This window comes from Chinchilla lanigera, unplaced genomic scaffold (assembly GCF_000276665.1).
Source record: "Chinchilla lanigera isolate Chin_1 unplaced genomic scaffold, ChiLan1.0 scaffold00026, whole genome shotgun sequence".
NCBI classification, from domain to species: domain Eukaryota; kingdom Metazoa; phylum Chordata; class Mammalia; order Rodentia; family Chinchillidae; genus Chinchilla; species Chinchilla lanigera.
The window spans coordinates 21,783,332-21,806,130 of NW_004955427.1; the positions used below are offsets into that span (position 1 = coordinate 21,783,332).

Below are 22,799 nucleotides of genomic sequence, written 5' to 3' on the forward strand. Positions count from 1 at the left end.
TTGTCTTTTTGAGAAAGGGTCTCGCTATGCAGTTCAGGCTCACCTTGAATTCACTTTATAGGCCAGACTGGCCTTGAACTCACAGCAATCCTCCCGCTTCATCCTCCTGAGTGCTGGGATTACAGGGATGTGCCACCATGCCAGGTCTTTCCCCTATTCTTTCCTTTCTTCCTTCTCTCCTTCATAAAATTCAATGGATGACCTGCTTTTGTCCAAGCAAGCTCCTAATTGGACACATACAGGGGGAGAAATGGAAACTCCTCCCTCAATAAAAAGTTTGCTTCAGTTTATTTTTCATTTGGTTTAAAATCAAATATTCTAAAATGACCCAATTCCCAGAGCATTATCCAATTGAAAGGGCTCAATGTAAACATAAAAGGTCCCTTCACTAAAGGTCTGAGTTGTCAATCTGAGAAAGCAAGAAGGGCCAAACTACCATAGCAGGGAAGCTCCAAAGCCAGAAAACTTCAGAGAAAGAGACTATAAATTAAATTTGGAGACCAAGAACTCACCTTTACAAGGTGTAATATTAGAGTTCAGTTCACTTGAGTTCAACAAACATTTACCAAGTTCTTGTGACACACCAAGACCTGGAGTGGGCACTGGGGACCCAAAGATCCACAAACTTCTGTGGTCATCAGTGCTCACCAAAAAAGGATTAAAAGAGTAGCATAAAGGGGAGGGGGTGTAAGACCTAACTTCTACTTTTCTTAAATGTTTATTGTTCTGATGAATATCTGATGTTCCCTCTAATAACTGTACTTCAAAATTATCCGTTGTGTTTGTACTCTAAATTTTAATTGAGAGGGTCAGTTTGTAGGAAGCTCTGAAACATTATTGTGAAACAATATACTTACTCATTAAATATCAAAAATGCTATTTTTTTCAATGCTAGGGACCAAATTCAGGACTTTGCACATGCTAGGCCAGTGCTCTACCGCTGAAATACCATCTTGCAGTGGAGCCAGGGGCTTACCTGACTTTAAAATGCCAGTTGTTGAGATAGTGGGTTAACCTTATGAATGAGGTGGAAGAGATGCTACAGGCTTTAGAGATCAATGTTTCTTTGTCTTCTGCTCTCCTGAACTGAAACTAGCATCAGTTTAAATAACTGCATTTATTATGCTTCAAAAACTAAGCGGAAATAATAATCTTGGTTGTCACGCTTATAGAATATTTTCATCCATGTTTTTGGTCACTGGATTTTCTGTGAAATGTGGACACAACAGGTATTGCAAACTTGCATCCACTTTGACTCTTTCTTCCTGACTTGTTTTTACAGGCACGTGAAAAGAAAAGGCCCTATAAAATTTTGCATCTGAGTTTTCAAACCTCTTCTATGTCCACTCTCCACATTACAGCCAGGGAAATTACTAAACACATCTGATCTCTTAAAATTCTCCATGGTTTCCCATTTGCTTAATAAGTGTTTTCATGAAGTTTATAAGGACTTGTAGGACCTAGGCTCTGTGAATAACCTTATTTCTAGACACTTGCTTTCTTTGCCTGGCTAACAGCTACTCATTATTCAGTTCTCCGTTTAGGGCACCTCCAGTGGGAAGCCTTCCCCCACCTCCCAGGTCTAGGTGAGGTGCTCCTTAGAAATGCTTCCAGAGTACTTTCACACTGCTTCATCACACCTCCCCTGCTTGCTGCCTGTCGGCATCCCCAACTAGACTTTGAGGAGGGACAACGTCCACCTTGTTTAACCCCAGTACCTAGTGCAACACTGGGCACATATCACGTATCACGGATGCAGTATACAATAGCTGAATGAGTGAAATAATCTTGTTTCCCAGGGTGGCATTTTAATGGTATAATTTCCTGGTTGGCTCTAGGGCTCTGCTCTAAAGATCCATCTAGACCCAAATTCCCACAGTTATCCTGATGAATCTAACTGCAAATGAACAGGAGATACTTCAGTGACAGGGCTCAAAGTAAGAAATTTTACTTAGGGCTTCTAATGATGCCATCAATCAATCAATCAATCAATCACTCAATGAAGAAATAATCAAGTAATATGTGTCTATATTTGAATACTCTTTGCAGAATTAGGAGTGTATTTGCAGAATTAGGAGCGTATTTTTCCCTCATGGCTTGGGCTTAGGTTTTACTCTAGATTTTCCATACAAAAGCCTCTTAGGCAACCCAGATCCATCAGTCGGTCTGTCTGTCAGTCTCTCTCCCTCCTTTCCTCCCTCTGTGTGTGTGTTTCATTTGTTAATAAATAACTCTGACAATAGAAAGGGAGCCTACAAACGGCTCATAAAAGATTATGGCCTAACACAGAAGCAGAACGGCTTGCTCTAGTCTTTCCTGGTCTATCCCTTATCCACACATTACGAGCACGCTCACGCCCAAAGGAAGGAAGCACAGCTGGGAGAGCTGACTTTCTAAATTGCCAGGAAGCTACACACCTGAGAAACTCCTAAGGCTTTGCTCCTTTTTTCTTGCGATTTCCTCCTGAACGTCACACAGCATATGTTCAATGTTCAGAACCACCTCGATGCAGGCATCCTGGGCTCCTTTAATCTCCAACTTTGCCTTTTCCACACTGATAACTTCTGAGATGGACACACTTGAGGTTGTTTGAAGATCAGACAAAAAATCATGCTCTTTTTTCCCAAGGTACAGAATGTGATTATTTTCAATGACGTGCTGGTCCTGGGAGGTCAGTATCTTTCGGATCCATGCCTCAGCCTCGTAATTCTCTTCCAGGTTGAGTCCCCTAAGATCGATTCTAGGGCATTCATTTTTAAGTCCATTTTCTCTTTGTTCTTCTCTGGGGCACTGGTGGGAGACTAAAACAGTTATTATGAGCAACCATGACAAGGTAGGGTTTGTTTGTTTCTTTGTTTGCAGTATTAGGGGTTGAACCCAGGGCCTTCACACCGAGCCTTTTTTTACTTTTTGAGACAAGGTCTTGCTAAGTTGCTAAGTTCCTGAGGCTGGGCTTGAACTTGTGATCCTCCTGCTTGAGCCTCCCAGAGCGCTATGATTACAGGCATGTACCACTGTGCCTGGCTAGTGGTAGATTTTAAAAATGGTACAGAACAAAGCACCCAAGGATATTGTCATCTCTGTTGATAATAGCAGCTACAGTTAAATATCTACCCCTAAAAGAGGCATTGGATATAAAAGGGGTCCACATGTATAGCTTATAGCCTCCTTGGGAACACAGAATTTAGCTTGTAAGGGGTTGGTTTTATCACATCTGGCCTCTGCTGTGTAACATCTGTCAATTTGCAGATAAATTCATCTCATAATCTCATTCTGGATATACATGAAGTGTTACTTCCTGGGAATGGGAGTTTCCTTAACCTATTGCTACTACTAGGTTTAAAGTCAAACATCTCTGAAAGCTAAAGACCTTAATGAGTGAAAAAAAAATTTTTAAACCAAACATGACTTTCTAACTATATAAATAACATATTTATTATTGGAAAGTTAAATAACTATCAAAGTACACTGAAAGCAAGAAATATTTTTAATTCCACTACCCAGGATTCCTTACTGTACCTTCTCTGTGTGTGACAGGACATGTAGATCACCTGCTGTTTAGAGGGTGGCGTTGGGAAACTCCCGTCACCATTTGCACAACAAGCTTTTGCGGCTTATGTTCCAGCACAAAAGGACTGGGGACCTGATTTGAATCATCCAGATCTACCTTGCACAAGAAGTAGAGAATAAACTCACTGATAAAACCCTGAAAACTGAAATTGCACTGAGATTTGGAAAAAAAAAAAAAGAGGACAATGGATCAGCTGAGATGGAAGTAATAAATGATGCAAGGTTTAGAACACATGAGGAACTGCCTTGAATCATTAAGAAAAAGAAGAAAACCATTCACCAGTTTCCTGCCTTTTCTTTCACAAAGAAGGAGACACAAATGGCTCATATATAAAATGAAAATGAAAAGGTAATAAATAATTACCTTTATTAGAAATCAAAGTAATGAAAAAAATCACCCACCAGGATGGCAAAAATTCCTAAGTGTAATAATATCAAGTGTTGGGTAGGGTGCAGAGTAACCGAAACTCCTATATTCACAACCAATATAAAACTGGAAAAAATCACTATGTTATTTAAAGAAACTTGTGCACTTGTATCAGAAGAATACAAGAACATTCACATTCTTATTGGCAACAGCAAAAAACTGGAATTAATCTAATGTCCTTCAGTAACAGAGTATTACTATAGCAGTGAAAAGAAAAGAACTTTACAGGCTCAATCTCAGAAACATAATCTCAGATACATATTTTGAGGAGGAAAAGTAGGTTGAGCACTAACGTTGTTGTTCTAGGCATTATCCCAAGGGCTTGCAAGTATTATTTTATTACAGCCTCAAAACTCTAGAAGTACAGTTAGTAGTCCGACAAATGAGACGAGTTAGTTAAGACTCAGAGAGTCATTAAGTAACTTGCCCAGGTTTATAGGACAAGTTAGTGGTGGCCACAAAGCTTTTTGAGACAGGGTGGCCTTGAACTCACTCTGCAGCCCAGGCTGGCCTCACACTCTCAGTGATTCTCCTGCCTCAGACTTCTCAGTGCTGGGATTACAAGCATGTGCCACCATGTCCAGCTAAAACACATTTAATTTTAACTGTTTGTTTGGGGAGGGTCTCACTATGTAGCCTAGGCTGGCCTTGAACTTTCAGAGATCTTTGTGCCTCAACTTCCTGAGGGCTGGGATCACAGGCATGTGTCATGACAGTGGGCTTAATTTTAACTACTAGCTAAATATTTCAAATGAAAAGATGCTTCTCCACCTTCTTAGTTTAACCTTTCCTTGATAACTTGAGATAATCATCAATTATTGTCAATTACTGTCCCATGCTAATTCCTTTATAGATGTCCTCAAGAATCACTATCATACATAGGGAAGCTTGTCCTATGATTCAGATTAATGACATACAGACTTTCATACATTCCTTTTCTATCTGTGTGTTCACCTAAAACTCCTCCTCCTACCTAGCCACTCCGTATTCCTTATAGTCCCCCAGAAATGTCCTGCATTTGTTTGCTTCTGTGGGTTTTCTTCATCTTGGGTGCTGCCCCCCACAAACACTGCTGGCCACCTAAAATCCTGCCATTCTCCAAGCCCAACTTACAATCATTCTCTTCTATGAAGCTACTCCCTTTCTGTCACAAGGAATCTCCGTCTCCCTTAGCCACTGGGGAGTTTGTCCATCTTCTCATTCATTATCAGTGCCCAGATGTTTGTTTAATTTTTTTTTTTGTCTTTTTGAGACAGGTTCTCGCTATACAGTTCAGGCTGACCTTGAGCTCACTTTGTAGCCCAGGCTGGTCTCAAACTCACAAGGATCCTCCTGCCTCAGCCTACTGAGTGCTGGGATTACAGGCGTGCGCCACCATGCCCGGCTTGTTTAATGTTTTGTAGCTTATAGAATAGCTTTACATACATAGTCTCCAATTATCCTCATTATCATCACTTAACAGACAGGCTCATAAGAGGCACAATCCCAGGTCAGAACTCTTTAAAGTGCCCGCTCTCTGCTGCCAGCACTGGTGAGTCGTTGAAGATTCTACCTCAGTCCACTCCAATTCCACTGAAGGAAGGAAATTACGAAACAAAGGTAACCCTTCAGCAGCCCCCAACAGCCAGGATTGGCTTAACCCAGTGATCCCAAACCTAGTTCAGCCACAAAACTGACTGGGGGGCATATAGAAACTTCCTTAGACTAAACCCAGAGTTCCTGAATCAGAATTCCTAGAAATGCAACCTATGTCACCCTTCTCTATGTTTTAAAGTTTCCATCACGTTCCCAGCGATTACTTAGGTTTGAGTTAACAACCACGTGTCTGGTATTACTGAGATGTGTTTTCTATCTATGAATGAACAAACTACCCACACTGTTGCTTATCTATTCCAATTTAGCTTCTCTCTGTTGATGTCATGAAATGAGACTGAGCAAGAAGAGAATCATGGTCAGCAAGTTGGTATCCTAGCAGAGGCACAATGAGCTAATTGCCTTGTTTATTATTCTCCCTTGCATTAGTTCAGATGATCAGCAACAGAATGCGCCTGGGGCAGGAGGCTATTCTTCTAGGCCTGTGAATTTCTTACTCACCACTGTGATTGTTGAGACTCAGCATCTTGGAATTCTTTGCCATTTCAGCACTAAAAGCCTATGATAAGCAAAACAGAGCAGAGTCATAAGCAGGGGTTATAACCATTGTAACCTAAATCAATCAATCTCTCTCTCTCTCTCTCTCTCTCTCTCTCCACCCACACACACCACATTTGACGTCATCTGCTCTGTAGTCCCCACTCCCAAAGTCACAAATCTAAGGTAGCCTTCTGGAGAGCCCTAGGGAGAAGCAAATGCAACACCACAAACTATTAGAACATCAACGGAAAACAAGTACAGGGAAAATGCGAAGAAAACTAGAAGCTGGCATAAAAGAAGACTATGTGTTCCAAGGCAAAACATAACTATCCAATCATTCATTCATTCATTCAACAGCTACTTCAGATACCATTATGTCTGAATTAAGACTGTGGATATGTCATGCAAGAAGACAAATATTGGCAGTGGCTCTTGTAATTAATAAAATGAAAACTCATTTCTCAATATTATATGCTCACCAAATTTTGTAGACTGAGTAAGTGATCTGTTTTATATGAGCTAATTCCTGCAAAGTACTTAAAAAATGTAACGGGTATGTAGTAAGCATTCACATGTGTTAACTAAGGTAATCATTATTACATGAAAGTCTATAGAAAAAGATCTATGCATATTTCCATGCACCCCTTAACATAATATCTATGTGAAATAAGTCGTCTCTTCTAGGATTTGGAACCATCTCTCACTGTCTTCCTTGTTCAAAGTTGATACAATCGGTAGTAATTATTCTACTCAATAGACAGTTATTGGAGTAAAAACCAGATATTGCTTTGTGTCTCAGCCTGATATTTTCTGGGGCTGGGGATTTAACTCAGCAGCACAGCACCAGCCTGGCAAGCACAAGGTTGTGAGTTCAAGTCCCAGTACCGGGAAAACAAACAAACAAACAAAAGATATTTTCTTCATAAATTGTATTTGCAGCTGCAGTTTCCAAAGCAAAAAGCCCTTGATCTTACTATATTTAGTTACCTGGAGAGGTTATGATAGGATACCTTCCTGCTCTTTCAAGAAATAAAACAAACAAGGTAACATTACCTGCTGATAAATAGACTAATAAAAGTTGCCATACACAGTGGATAAAAATTAGCTTTCTCTAGAAGGTCATTTTAAAAGTCAGGATGTATGGGGATGGTGATGCATGCCTGTACTGCCAGCATTTGGGAAGCTGAGGCAGGAAGATTGCCACAAGTTTCAGGCCAGCCTGGGCTACATAGTGAGTTTTAAAAAAAATAACCTGAACTACATAGTGAGCCCTGTCTAAAAAAAATCAAGATGTATTACACAGACAGAAAATAACTAGGCAAGGCTTTCAAATGGGAAGAAGGATAACTAATTTAATCATGGCAATAACCCTGAAGAAAGAATGTGTGGATAACAAGCAAGAGGTCTTCAAGGAGCTTGGAAAAGTAGAGCTAAAGGGCAAGAATTCAGCAGTTTTTCAGCTCTGCCCATTAGCAAGCAACACCTGATCTGAGAGATATCAGTATTGCTTTCTAAAGAGGTGTTCATTCTTCTGAGCGGTAGTTTCTGGTCCAAGGTAGATAAGCAATACATCTTTAAATAACCATCCACTCCATTTCACAGATACTCAGCTCCAGTCAAGACCCTTACATCATGAAATACTGGTGAACACAAGTATTTCAGCCAGCTGGGGAATTATTTATTCACTTCTGGATTGGAAAGTATGAATGTCTGAATATAAATATCACTTAATTGTGAGCCGAATGTGAGTCGGACTTTTCAAGTCAGGTCAACTCTGGTTGTCTGACTAATATATCTTCTGGAATGTAGGAACTTTGCCAAAGTAACACCACCATGAGGACCTGTGTAAGTTGCCCTCTGATCTTTCTATATTCACATCTTCCACTGTAAGACTTACTTAGGAAAAAAAGAAATGCTTATGAGAAAGGCACATACTCATATCTCCATGTGGATAAAATAGAGTGTTAATACTGAAAAAGCCCAAAGGAATGATCACCGTTTGCTATATAACGTAAATTACTAGGTAAGATGATCCTCTTGAATTACAAAATGGAAAGATGTATTTCTCAAGCTATTTTTTCCCTGTATTTTTGATTAGTGGCTCAGAACATAGGCTCTTAGGGAAACAGACTGAGACTGGAGTCTTGGTGTAGCCCCTTGACCTGCTGCGTGCATGCTAACCACTGGGGTTTTCCTTTTATAAAATGGAGCTGTCACCAGTGGCTTCGTCGCAGGGCTGCATGGAGGATGGAATGAGACAGCTTCTGCTTAGCACAGTGTCTGGCAGTGCAATAGTCTGTGCAACGTGGCTATTTTTGTTATGATCCCTTAGGCAAGTGTTGAGCATGGGTTTGATCTTTGCACTTCTCTTCTTTCCGCTTTTGTCGAACTGCAGTGCACATTTCTGTTTGAGTGTTGGAGAGAATGAACTTTTTTTCTAGAAGTGGCTAATTCCACCTGTGAGGATACGATGCTTCATGCATGGTTCAGGGAAGTGCTCAGGGTACTCCCCGGGCTCAGTGATTGTGCCCTGTACGGTGGAAACTGGTGAACTTCCTTTGAAGGTTCACGGTGTCAAGAAGATGAGCTGCTTCATTGGCTCCTTCACCACCACGCTGCCGGCACTGTGGAAGCACAGCAGTGTGCCGGGGAAGCTGCGAGGATCCACCATGCACTGAAGCACATAAGACACCCTCCTCTACACACATGTCCCCTTTTTGGGTTAGACCCAAACTGACTTCCCTCTGGGATCACCTACAGGCGAGTTAATAAAGAATAGATGGAATTTGAGGGCAGTACTGAGGTTACAACAGTAACCACAAATACCCCTGCTATTAATAAACTCATTATATTAGTTAAAAAAAGATAAACAAATCACTTAATTAAATAAGTAAGCCCTCAGTGAACTGTAGCTCACGGAAGTTGATATAACAGCTAACCTTTATGGCAGGATTACCATGTGTCAGATAGTGTTCTCAGTGTTTTCCATTTAATCTTAATTCATTTAATCTTCATAACAGCTCCTCAAAATGGTAGTTATTATCCCCTTTTAAAGATGAGGAGCCGAGAGTTGTGGCACAGATCTGTAATGCTAGTACTTGGGAGGCTGAGGAAGGATTGCCACAAGTTCGAGGACAGCCTGGGCTCCATAGTGAGTTCAAGGCCAGCCTGAACTACATAGCAAGACCTTATCTCAACAAAACACCCTGATAATAATAATAATAATAATAATAATAGTAATGAGGAGGAGGAGGAGAAGGAACCTGGTCGAGCATGGTGGCACACGACTGTAATTCCAGAACTTGGAAGGCTGAGGTAGGAGGATCACTGTGAATTCAAGGTCAGCCTGAACTACACAAAGAGACCTTGTCTTGAATACCCCCGAAATTAAAGCTAGGGAAACTGAGGCACAAGTAAGGAAACTAGCCAGCCCAAGTGCACACAGCCAGTAAGAGGGAAAGCCAAGGCTGATAGGAATTTTGGTGGAAAAAATTCCTTTATTGGAGAGAAAAAGACAAAAAATATGGTTTAAATACACTGGATTTGAAATGACAATGAGAGATTGAAGCAGAAATGACTGAAGGTTGGAGATATAGGTCTGGAGTGAGCTCAGAAAACAGGGATAAACAGAGGTTGTAGAAGTTGGAGGAACGATGCATTCTTGGAGAAAGGGAGAAGGAGGGAAAGGACCTCACCCAGAAACCAGGTCTCTGTTTACCTCTAAAGGGCAGAAGGAAAACTAATGCCAACAAAGGAAAAAGGAGACGCTAAGCCGTGGAGTGACATCTGCTAGCCGATCAGAGGTCGGCAAGTTCTAGAAATTAAATACTGTATAGCACTGAGCTGTGGATCTTACACTGGAGATACTGAACAGATGAGGTTGAATGAATGAACAAACCATACATACTGAAGGTACTAACTCACCGTATATGTCCCCAGATCCCCTGGAAAGATCACAAACTTCACAGTTAGTTTTTTTTTTGAATGGTCTTTGGCAAACTTTAAAACTTCAGCAAACATAATCTCTGCCACTGTATTCTTCGGCATACCAATGTTTCCAGTCCCAAGGGCAGGAAAGGAAATGGAAGTTATATTTAACTCAAGGCATTTTTCCAAGCATTCGTTTACTGCTTTTTTCAATGTCTGTAAGAGAAATGCACATTTAAGATCAGCTTTTGAATCAGAAATAAGACTTCATGTGTGCCTCGATTCTGTTCGTATTTTACAATGCTAACCTCCACTTGTGGTCAAGTTCCTATCCCTCAGAGGGCAAGAAAGGTGTCGGCCCATGGGGAACCCACTACAAATATATGGTTAGATAATGAGCAATGAAAGAGCTGAGAAACTGAGGTACTGAGTGGCCCACTGTGTGCCACTCAGGTCAGAGGACACTATGACTTCTTCCAGTGCGTTGGTCTCACCTCCCGCCCAAGTCAGTGAGCTACCATCAGCTTGATCTCACTCCCCTGCCACTTCTAAGCCAACATGAAGAGCTCTCGGAGTTTTAGTAAAGGAGAGATTAAAATAAGCCAACAATATTTAGGCAGCATCACTGAGATCTATTATGTAATTTCTCCTGGAGAGATGGTAATATTTTTGGCAGATTCACATTTTCTACAAGTTTTCAACATCAAATTGAATTACTGTTGCAGGAAGGTTGTCTGTGAAGGTTGTCACCTTGGAAAAGTGAGGGAGAGACAATGGTTGGAGAACCAGTCCAGGATTACAGAGCTCTTCAGCCAAGAGAGAATGGTACAGACAAAAGAGAGACAAAGGCAGAGACAGGGATTAAATTTCTCTTTCCATATTTGTTTTGTTTGGTTTGCTTTTTTGAGACAGGGTCTTACTATGTAGTTCAGGCAGGTGTTGAACTCACAGCAATCTTCCTGCCTCAGCCTCCCGAATAATCCCTCCGCTCTTGGGATTACAGGAGTACGCAACTAAAACCGGGCCTTTTTTCTATATTTGAATGAGCTCTCTCTATTCTTTAATGCTTGTATTTTATAGGTCTCAGAGGAAGAGTTGACCGGCGAATCAATTCCTTCTGCAGGCACATATAGGCAGAGATCACAGGTAATATATCATACTGAAATGGTGCTGGGAGGGAAATCTCAGCCTCCCCCGCCGGAATTTAAAACATGGAGTGACATATACAGAGGCTGAGCCCTGGCCTACATAGGAAAAAGCTCACAGGGTGCTGAGTGTGATGAGGCAAACCAGAATACAGACTAAGGGGGGTCTGTTGTACTGGGGTCATTTGCAGTATGCTCACTTAAAATTTAGTCCGGGGTAAGTCACGTTTCAAACTGCACTTCTTCTTTTTTTTTTTTTTCTTTTTGAAACAGGATCTCGTTATGCAGTTCAGGCTGGCCTTGAGCTCACTTTGTAGCCCAGGCTGGTCTCAAACATACAATGATCTTCCTGCCTCAGCCTCCCGAGTGCTGGGATTACAGGTGTGTACCACCACGCCTGGCTCAAACTGCACTTCTTAAGAGCACTTGTGACAACCATACTCGTTCAGTATTTCATGCGTTTACAGGCATGTTTCAAGAGGGAAACGCCACCATTTGACAATATTTCATGGATGCAATGAAACAATGGACATTTAACAAACTGGTTAGACCATGCAGCTATGTGAAGTTCATTTGAACTTACCAAATGTCGGTATTTTGGATCCCACAGTATATGGAATACATTTTGACAGGACAATTCAAATCCTTTCGTGACCAGTACAGATTGGGAATCCGAAGTCGGTTTACCTAGTTGTTCAGTAAGTTCCCATTCTAGTTCGTTTCCTGCTTTTTGTAGAATTGACGTTGACAAAGGTCCACCTCTTAGGTCGTAAGGGTTTACAGAATTAACAATCACCTCTGTCTGAAAAAGGATGAAAGCACAGTATTCATTATTACATTCCTATTTCTTAAGTCACTAATTTAAGTATTTCCCTAGGGAGATTTGAAAAATACTTTCTTGAAGATCTCAGATCCACAAACATTGATCTAATAATGATTAGAAACTACTATAACCAGAGAGTGATCATTTGATGGTCGTGATGCTCTTTGTTCTATTCAGAAATTACATAAATATATGGACTACCTAATTTTTATTGCAGACACCTGTGAGTACTCTGCTACATCACACCTCTTCTATGTCTCGATTCTGAACATTCCTTGTGATTGCTTTTAAGATTATCAATAAATAGCTCACTTCTCTGTCCTACCACCACCACTCTTTGCTGTTTCTGTGTGGGTTGTCTCGTTTTTATTTTACAAGTCCAGTGCGCTATCTATTGCACCACAGAGCCTCGTTTTTATTCTAAACAGAGAGGAAATAAAATTTCTACCACCTAAGATATGTTTTAAAATAAATAGTACTTGAGTAAAATCTAAATGGAGCAAAAGGACTTCAATGAAAAGTGGGCTTCCCTTTTGGTGGGGTCCCTAGATCTGCTTACCCACCCATGCTACAGGCAACCACTTTTACCAGTTCTGTGTCTATTTTTCTTGAAACAGACTAAACAGTACATGTTTGTAGGCTGTATTTTCAATAACATTATTTCATAGCTCTCAGAGCTATGCTAAAGGGGGTTGTGTCTTTCCTCCCCGTATGTCCAAATTCCACTAATCATACCGATGGATCTGACCCCCTTGGGGTAACTTAAGTGCTTCTATGGATGTTAGTGAATATTTCACTTTGTTTGTTTTGGTTTTTTTGAGACAGGGTCTCACTATGTAGCCCAGGCTGGCCGAGTGCTGGGATTATAGGCATGCATCACCATGCCCTGAGAATGTTTCACTTTGAAAGTGCAAGCAGAATTTGCCATTTGAGGACAATGACAGTCTTTAAAAAGTGTAAATTTCCTAATACTGTTAGAAATAAATAAATACAATAACATTTTAATTCAATGAACAAGTTATTTAACTAGGATGTTTCCACTTTAATGTTAAATGGGCTTTAATGACTTCTCAAATATTTTGTTTCAGAGGGTCCCCTCATTCTTCTAACTTCTTGTAGGCTCTAAATGGTATTTTTACTGTTGGTTAAGTCTATCTGATTATGGCCACAGAAGATATCACTGATCTAGAGGGGAAAAAAGAACACAACCTTGTTTCTTCTCTCCATCTGTTGCAGTCCCCATTTCCTGCTTCCCCTTCCACTTATTCCTCATTAATCTGCCGAACACCTAGTCGGAGGTGCTTGCCTACACCAGGCCCTGGGGCTACGGAGATGGGCAAACCGTGTTCCTCCTCCTAGGTGCTTTCTGCCTGGCAGGGGAGCTGCCTTAGCCCAGAAATGCCTAGGTTTACTGCTAGCCTCTCCTCCTTCCCTCCCTCCCAGTGTCCTGGCCCTTGTGTCCAGTAAGCCCCAGCTAAGGGGTACGTCACCCTTAGTATTCTCCACAGCCCCAGGCACAGAGCTATACACACAGAATGGGACTTCCAGCTCCACCTGTGTCCACCTATGACTCTAGTCAAATTCATCATGTCCTATCAATTCCTCTGTGTCTCTCTGATCAGGTCACTCTAACTACCCTGAAAGCTTTCCCTCCTGCCAGTTCATGCTCATCGCAACTTGAGCTCAGTTTCAAAACTCATATCTCTTGAAATAGTTTTTCTTGGTCTGCTATACTGTACTGGTGTCACAAATTCATATGGTCTTAAATATTATTTTTATGACTACTGATAGATTGTTTCAGAAATGTTGACATGGTTTGTTTCCTCAGTGAGATTGTCCAAGTAAAGAGCTTGTTAGATAAAAAAGAATACAGTAGATTTTAAGTTCCTTGGGATCAAAAGTTATTCTAATTTTTCATGGTGCCTACGAATAATAGCAATAGCAATAATAACATGCCAAGCACTATTCTAAGCATTTTACAGGTATTGCTTCCAGCTCTAATATATAAGTGCTACTATTAGCCTCATTTTACAGATGAGGAAAACTAAAAGGTAAAGCAGTTTGTTTTAGATTACTCAGTTTGTCAGTTGCAAAGCTGGTATCCAGATGGTATGGTCCTGAAGTCCACTTTTTACACACACTGAACCCAGGGCCTCGTGCTGAACTGTAATCCCCCCTTTTTCACTGTTGTTATTTTTTAAATTTTGAGACAGAATTCCACGAAGTTGCCCAGGCTGGCCTCAAACTTGTGACCCTACTGCCTCAGACTTCTGAGTAGCTGAAGTCAACATTCTTATTCCCAACAAGATGCTCTCCACACAGGGTTGCAAAATATATACTCTAAAACCTCTTCATGGTTAATTAACATTTCAAGGGTCCCCTTTGGCAGTGGGAGAGAACAGAAGCAAAGATTTACCATCTGCTGTTCAATGCGGCCCAGGACGATCTGCAGAGTCAGGCCCTGGACTGTTAGAATATTGACAGGAGGAGTGGTTTCTTGACTCATCCAGGCACCCAGCTCATTCTTCCCTAGGAAGGCTTCTGAAGCAGTTTTAAAGGAAGCCACAGTAGGGTCCTCGTTGCTTACCAGGTGAATTTCTTTCAAATTACCAACCATTTGGTTCTCATGAAGATAACACGCAATAGTTTCTAAAATAGTCTCTGTACACAAATCCAGAGGAAACTGGAAAATTCCAGAGCTCAGGGCTGGAATTGCAACTGTCTTAATGCTCTTTTCATAGCTCACAAAGTGCAAAATGTTGAAAATAGCACATTTCAGTTTATGGATACATCCCTGTGGGTCCGTTGCCTGCCACTGAGGCCCAACAGCATGGATAATCAGGTTGCAGGGAAGCCGTCCTGCTCCAGTGATGGCTATCTCACCGGACGGTATTCTACCACGGGCGGCCACAGTTGCTGTGCTCTCCACTTGGATTTCATGGCCACCAGCTCTCACCAGGGCCCCGGCCAGGCCGCCCCCATGTACAAGGAATTCATTGGCTGCATTCACCACAGCATCAACAGCATGTCTGGTGAGGTCATCCTTCCAGACAGACAATTCTAGTCCAGGGATCAGCCTTTTTCTGAAGACTTCCTGAGCCAGAGGCTGGCTGTTCCCTTGCAGGGCTGGAGCAATCAGGGTGGAGAGACAGCCAAACTTAGCCAGCAGTACTGCGTACAGCCGACTCTCCTGACTTTCTAAAATTGTGAAGTCACTGTGATTAATGGGAATTTGGCGGTTAAAGCTTTTAACAAAGTCAGTCGCTGGAAAAGAAGAGAAGATAAAATAATAAAGAAACGAGCAAAAGATCCTTTGAAAAGCACGTGATTGTATTCATACTAGGAAAATGAGTTATTTGCAAGAGGATAAACTTCCTCTAGTGCCCTGACTGATTCTCCTTTTCACTGAGACACATAATTAGACCAAGAATATCCAAAAGTGTTCAATGGTAGGTCATCTGTAAGTGCTTACTCTTGTGCCTGGCATACAGTAAGTACTCCATAGTGCTAGCTACTGTGCACAGTGATGGTAGTGAGAAAACTGCGTATGTGGCTCAGGAACCCTTTAAATGTATGTAAAAGTGGCGAGTTTAGGAAGACCCATGATGAACACATGCATATTTGAAGGAACTTTACCATAAATTAGAAACACAGGGAGGCTTTGTTCATACATTTTTTTTGCTTTCTTGGGGCCTCATACTAGGTTCTCTAAAAGCAAGCCCTGAGACAAGAATTTTGAGTGCTGATAGTTTCTTTGGGAAATGCTCTTAGAAAACATTATGGGCTCTGGTTAAGGAGGGCAGGGTAGGAAATTAAAAGGAAAAAAATGAAAAGTCTGTGTTACTTAATAAATGAAGCTTAACTCTATTGGCAGACAGTGTAGATCATGTGCCTCAGAGTTATAACCCAGAGGGGTAATTATAGGAGTTAGAGTACTTATCCAACCTTTGTGTGTCACTGGCCAAAGCTATTCCTTGGTGAAAAAGGGTAGAGGGACTTCAGGCCAGCAAATGGGTAAAGCATTGTCAATTTCTAGTACAGTAAATAATTCAGTGTTTGTGTTCCATGGCATAGTCAAAATTAGTTGAGTAAAATCTATTTACCATATGGGGCAGACAAGATGCCAGCTTGATGCCAAGCTCAGATCCTCCTTCAATTTGGTTATGAAGTGGGAAATACGGTAAGCTTGCAGCCTCCAGCTCTCACTCTCTGGAGGGTTCATCTCAGCTCTCTGGCAAAGAGGCACCCTTTTCTCAGGATGACCCCCATCAGGGGCTGAGCAAGGCCACTTATGCCCAACATGGGACACCTCTAACCAGCAGGTTTTCATTATAGACTGATGGCTCCAGCTGCCCAATCTGGATTCTTTTCTTTCACAGTGAACCATTTGCACCATTTTATTTTTGAAAAGTCCAACCTGGACACAATATTTCATGGAGCCTAAGACTCTGTAATTACATGCCTCTGATAAAGGAAAAACAATGCCAAATGAACTGTGGTAGCCTTATTTCAGAAGTGTGAAAAACTGTGCATTCTAAAGTAGATAAAATGTGGTAATTACTTATATAGTACTTCAATTTCTAATCTGGGCCACCTAGCAAGATGGCTGGTGGTCTCAGTGACTCAAAGAAGCAGCAATCAAGTATCTGGGCTCAGCTGACTTCAGCTTTGGTTGGCAATCTCACATAAGCCAGGTAGGATTTATCTCTTTCACCCTGCTCAGCAAGAGGACAATCAGTTGTCCACTCCTTCTGGCCAATTTCAGCAGCAGAGCTGTAGTCAGGGCAGTCTTACAGCTGTTGGACGAAGGGAAGCACCAATGGGGCCCTAAGAGAACTCCAGCAGGGACCCACAGCCTGGAGGCAGCCACTTCCTGCAACAAGTATGGGGTTGCCACTGGGACCTGCAGCCACGCACCTGTGCGCCTGAGGACAGAGTTTCCTTCCGTATTCCCTTTTCTCCACTGAGGAAAGATCTGAGCAAAGCCCTTCTGAAATAAGAGTGACAGTGAGTTGATCCTACCTGATTTTTCACTGGAAGATGCTGCTCCAGCACCCTGTGAAAAATGAGAACAGCTTTTAAAAACAACTGAAGCTGAATGACTACAGATAACTACTACTGACTACAAATACAGTCTGATAAACACAAATTAGAATCTCTGCTCAGAGCACTGGGTTTGGGCAGAAGCCCGTGGCATTTTGTTGTTATTTGTTTTTCTGTGCATCTGACACACTGAAAATACTACATGTTCCATCAAGCACTGACCCATCTCACTTCCCTAGAGGTCAGTGTACTTCTAATTCAGAATGAGATGAAGGGTCAGAGATGAACACTTGGAAAGTGCCATAGGTCACAGACCAAAATAACTCCAAATTCTCAGAACAGGCTCCAGTTTCCAAAGTCTTGTGGGATTCCCCCAGACAGAACAGGAAAGGACCCATTTTCAACTATTTCACAACACAAGCCTTAATGTAGAATATCTGGATTCAGGAAATGAAATGTCTTTCCTTATTCCTTTGATTTTATTCCTTCGGGAGGCTGAGACAGGAGGATTGTTGTGAGTTCAAGACCAGCCTGGGCTACAAAGTGAGCTCAAGGCCAGCCTGAACTGCATAGCAAGCGAGACCCTGTCTCAAAAAGACCGAAAAAAAAAAAATTTTTTTTCATTCCTTTTCTATTATCCCCTTCCCTTATCCTGAGAAAAGAATTGCTGAATAAGTGAAGAGAATCCAAACAATGTGGAAGGGACATTTAAAAAAAAATCTATCCTCAGGTTGACTCCATCAATTAAATTAGCATATTGTCTTGCTTCCCCATTTTCTACATAGTACAAGGAGAAGACCACACCAGAATGTTAGGTATAACCAAAGACTCCAAATTTCTTGCTGTTATGTATGTACTGATTGGGGCTCATGAAGTACAGACATTGACATTTTTTACCATGGAAAAGGCCATCTTCCAGGTCCCCGGGTGGGTCTTTGAACGTTTATACCCTCTTTCGTGTTTCCAAATGTAGACTGTACTTCCCAGATACGGTGGCCTACTTCTAGGAATAAACAGAAAGAACACAGTGAGCACTGACCGCAAGTGGAGGAAATGTGCCAATATTTTATTCTGATCCTGAGTGGTTTTTTCCCTTTGGTGAATGAATATGCACATGTTGTTTTGCTCTTGTTGTTACTGTTTACCTTCTGTCCTCTCCAGGAATGGTTCTGATTGAACCAAGGTGGCAGCTCAGAGGAGAAAAGCTGTAAGGGAGGACCAGGGAAAACTTTATGGAAAAGGTAACACTCCAGCCAGGCCTTGAAGGACGCAGCAGATTTTTACATATGTAGCAGAGGAAGATAGCAAAGTGATGAGACTGAACAAAGCATTCAAAGAACTATGAAGAAAAAGCAGCCTTGCAAGCCAATGAAATCCCCTAGAGAGTGGTTTTTTGTTTGTTTGTTTTTGTTTTTTGAGACAGGGTCTCTCACTGTGTAGTTTAGGCTGTCCTTGAACTTGCTATGCAGGCCTGGTTGGCCTTTTACTCAAGCATCTTCCTGCCTCAGCCTCCCAATGGAGCGTGTTTAAAGAAAGAGGACACTCTGTTCGTTCTTGTGAGGGCTGTGTGTTGCTGAGTTTGTGGTAAATATCTTTGACAGAACTAGACAGCACATATCTGGATAAAAAAAATCAGAAAATCTGGGGGAAATAACATCGTAATGATTTTCCACCTCATAGGTGCAAATTCAACGGTTGTGCATTGTTAGAATGAAAACTCTTAAAGAAAACTCTTCAAGATATGGTGGCCCACACTTGCTGCTATCTTTAGATCTATGACGTGATTCCTAATGTCTTTACAACAGAAAAAAATATATACCAGCTACAGCATCAGAGCACTATTATTTTTATCTGTGTAGGAAGAGTTAAATCTAGTACAAGGGCCGAGGAAACAGTTCAGTGGCACAGGGCCTGCCTGGCAAGCCAAGGTCCTGAGTGTGATTCCTGGCACCCAAAAAACAAAAACAAAAACAACAACCCCTCCCCCTCAGTAAATCTAGTACGAGACCGAACGGCAAGGGCAAGATGCATTTCTGCCTCTAGGGGGCACTGCTGTTTTCACAAAAGAAGGACGACTTCCGGGTAGGCTGTGGGTTGCTGTTTTTTTCCTGTAGATGTCGCCCTTGTTTCTGTTTTCAGCCCAGGCCTTAAAGGCCTAGAGGAAAAACATGGCTGTAAAGGTGGCATTCACAGCCTCCATTTAACCCCAAAGAATTAGAAACATGAGGCACATGACTTAAAACTTTCATCTCTACCTTAAAAAAAAAAAACAATAAGGACAAAAGCCCTCCCAATTTTCCATCACTGGTTGCAGCTGTGTTTCTGTCTCTTCATAGTGAACCAAACTTGTGGAAAGAGCAGTTGATTCTCCAGCTCACCTGCCTGCTCGGCCCACCAGAGTCTGGCTCCCGGCCTCAGCCTTGCTACTCCTGTGAGACTGTCAGTGTCGTTCATGTGGTTAACCCCAAGGAACTGTCATAGAAAAGACAGTTTGACCCCTTTCTGAGGCATTTCATTCTTTGATCCATGAAACTTAGCTTTCTTGATTTCTCCTATGCCTTCTTGGTTGTTTGGATACCTCTCGCTTTATCTTTACAGTTCTTTTCCCTGAATTCGTTTCCACTCATTAATTGTTTGCTCAGGATTCTAAGAGGCTTTTCTTATCTCATTCTACATAATCTGCTTCGACAGTTCCATCCACTCCCAGGGTTTTAACAGTCAACTGCAAATAGGACCCTCATATCTATATGTCTAGGTGATGGCTCTTCTAGGCCTCACTTTCCAACTCTACCTCACTGTCACATAATGCCCTCCAGTACAGCCTCGGCAAAACTTTCTTATTCCTAGTCCTCCCTTCTGTTCTCACTAAAATTCATGCTTTATTTATTTGCTGGATTCACAGTTGAGTAAATGATACACCATTTGCCCACTCAAATCAGAAATCTAAGAATTATCCTTAAATCTTCTATTCTGTCCCATATGCAGTCCATCTCTGGGCCCTGACCATATAAGTCACTCTCAAATATGCCCCTACTCTGCTTTCCCTGAGATGCTGCTACACCCCAGTGTCTCAGCAATACACTTGTATTAGTCAGCTTTTTAATCACTAGGACACAATACCCAACACCCACAAATTAAAAGAGAAGAGATTTGATTCAGCTCACGGTTTGGGGGCATTCAGTCCATGGGAAGCTAGCAGCCAGGAAGCAGAGAAGGTGATCAGTGCCAGAGAGGAAAGGATGAGGGAATAGACATATACAGGACCCCCAAGGCCAGACCTCAATGACCCACCCAGAAGTGTGCTCCACCAATTCCCTGTGCAGCTCCCAAAACCAATTAAGGTGACACTGCACACTAAACTGCTGTAATACTCTTTCTAAACATTTTCATGTAGTATCTGATTTTACAGTTAGTTGTTGGAGTAGGTATTACATTTATATGCCTCAAATTCAGAAAGTGCAAAAGGCCTGCTCATATCTTTCTCACTAAATTCCAACCATAAGAAATCAGTGCCTATCCTGTATCCTTGTAGAGGCATCTGTTCATGAAAGGTAGCATTTTATACATGCTCTTCTGTGCCTCATCATTCCCACTTAACGTATCTAGAGATCTGTCCACTAGTAGCACACTGAGATTGCCCTCATTTTTAAAAAACTACTCATTGTATTCCATGGTAGAGATACACTCTAAGTTATTTAAATACTGGCCCCTGTTTATGGACACCCAAGGAAACTCAATCTTGAACTATTATAACAAGACTGAAAAATAACCTTATACAGAGGTCACTTCACACAGGAGCTTATGCAGCAATGGGACACATTTCTAGAAGTGGAACCGCAAAGTATATGCAGTTATAATTCTGATGCCAAACTGCCACCAGCAAAGACTGATCCATATCCAGACTTACCTGTCACATGCAAAAGTCTTATCTCTGGTCTCTCCCTGCTTGGAAACGTATCCTGTGCCTCCTTGTCAGCCTCTTCTTTCTAAAACTGCCATTTCACTTTCCTGCTTTCCTTGTCCCAACTTTTCCATTTCTCTTCACCAGTCGTGAAGGCCTATCACCATCTAGAGTGGTGCTTTCTAAGGTAGACCATTATTAGATATATGTAGTTGTTGAGTATTAGGTAGACATGGTTAGTCTGAATTGGCATGTGAGGTACGTGTAAGAAAAACAGTGGATGGTAAAGATTTAGCATGCCAGAAAAGAACATCCACTATCCTATTAGTGCAGTAGGACTACTGGTACCGGGAGACCACTCCCCCTGCACCATCTGAATTTAGGCCACACCCTGGGACCAATCCTCCTTCCAGTGTCCTAAGAGAAGCAGAAATAAAAATAACAATGATCATGAAATCTCTCATGCTTCAGGCCAGAGCACATGCATGTTAGTGCTCGTGGCCTGACATTCAGTAACCCTTTCCCCACTCGAACCTTCTTAAAGGTTCATATCTATGGCCTGCATCTCCTGTATGTGCTTTGATCAGATTGCATTCTGGGATAGGCATGCTTATTATCATGCCTCTGAGAGGACGCAGCACCCTGTCAATCGTTCCTATCACTCTTATCCAGGGACCCAATGAGAGGCTCCGGGATGGGGCGCACATCATTTAAAATCCAAAGCCTGATTTATCTGTGTCTCTTATTTCCATTGCCCCTGAGACCCGTTTTCTGCTCATGCCGCCTTTTTGTTTCTGTTAGCAGAGACCTGCGCTGGGCACACCTTCCTGTTATCTACAATAAATGTAGTTGCCTTTCCTTTTACATTGGATGAACACTTGTAGCTCTTTGCTTGCCGTACACAAGAACCTAGAATCTATCTCTCAGATCCATCATGTGGAATCACCATTACGCGCTGAGATGATTAAAGTTTGGACAGCCGGGCATGGTAGCGCATACCTGGAATCCCAGCACTCAGGAAACTGAGGCAGGAGGATCACCGCTGGGCTGACGGCCCTGTGTGAGCCACACAGTGAGTTCAAGGCCAGCCTAGACTACATAGTGAGACCCTGCCCCGAAAAACAAAGCAAAACAAACAAACTTTGGATATACTGTGCTAAAGACCAGGTCAGTAAAATTAATTTCAGCTATTTTGAAATATGACTGAAAATAATGAATTTTCAGCTACTTTGAAAAATTCTGAAAAGAATTTTAGAACTCACATTCACAACTCCCATCCTGTTTCTGTTGGACAGCAGAGATCCGCGCAGGCCCTTCCTTAGTCCCTTGTTCTCCTCACCTCTCCCTGTCCCCATCTGCTGGCAGGTCGGCCTCACCTTAGGGGCTGGTGGCCAGCCAAGGAAGGAGGGCACAAAAGCCCCCAGCGCCGATCTCACGGATGGAGTTGAGTGAGGGAACAGGGAATGGGTCACAATGCAGGTAAAAAGCCTCAGTCACAGGAAATAAAAACTAAGTCTAATCTAAATTTAGAATGTGAATCGTCTCTTACCGTAAATAATAGTAAGATCGGCACAGTCGAAAGTTAACTTTCTCTGCCCAGCCCTCGAAGGAGGAAGCCCCACCAGGACCCCGGTGGTCTCTGCGCTTGCAGGACAGGGACCCCGAGAGCCTGGGGGAGCCCCGACCCCAGCATAGAGACCTACTCACCCGAAAACGGCGGCCACCCGAGCAGCTGCAAGAGGACCGGGAGGAGGCTCTGCCGGGAACAGGGAGGGACCTCCGGGGAAGCGAAACTGAAACTCCGGGCCCGGTCGGCGGGGCGGGTCGCGC

General features: G+C 42.2%; 1 protein-coding gene across 3 annotated transcripts in view; it reads right to left on the reverse strand.

The window, feature by feature from the left end:
• Parp9 (poly (ADP-ribose) polymerase family, member 9) overlaps nucleotides 1-22,760 on the reverse strand; it is a 35,934-nt gene extending 13,174 nt beyond the window's left edge. Inside the window, exons 1-9 of one of the 3 annotated variants that reach the window (XM_013515095.1) lie at nucleotides 22,519-22,533; nucleotides 20,976-21,386; nucleotides 17,966-18,071; nucleotides 17,048-17,081; nucleotides 14,442-15,289; nucleotides 11,786-12,004; nucleotides 10,055-10,273; nucleotides 6,092-6,149; nucleotides 2,418-2,801 (exon numbers count right to left, since the gene is read on the reverse strand). In XM_013515095.1, the coding sequence (XP_013370549.1) occupies nucleotides 2,418-2,801; nucleotides 6,092-6,149; nucleotides 10,055-10,273; nucleotides 11,786-12,004; nucleotides 14,442-15,289; nucleotides 17,048-17,081; nucleotides 17,966-17,980 (1,777 nt within the window). In that variant the 5' untranslated portion in view covers nucleotides 17,981-18,071; nucleotides 20,976-21,386; nucleotides 22,519-22,533. Of the gene's footprint in view, nucleotides 1-2,417; nucleotides 2,802-6,091; nucleotides 6,150-10,054; nucleotides 10,274-11,785; nucleotides 12,005-14,441; nucleotides 15,290-17,047; nucleotides 17,082-17,965; nucleotides 18,072-18,213; nucleotides 18,274-20,975; nucleotides 21,387-22,518; nucleotides 22,534-22,676 lie in introns of those variants that run through there. The other 2 variants (XM_013515096.1, XM_013515094.1) reach the window with 2 other exon arrangements.
• Between the last annotated feature and the right edge of the window lie 39 nt (nucleotides 22,761-22,799).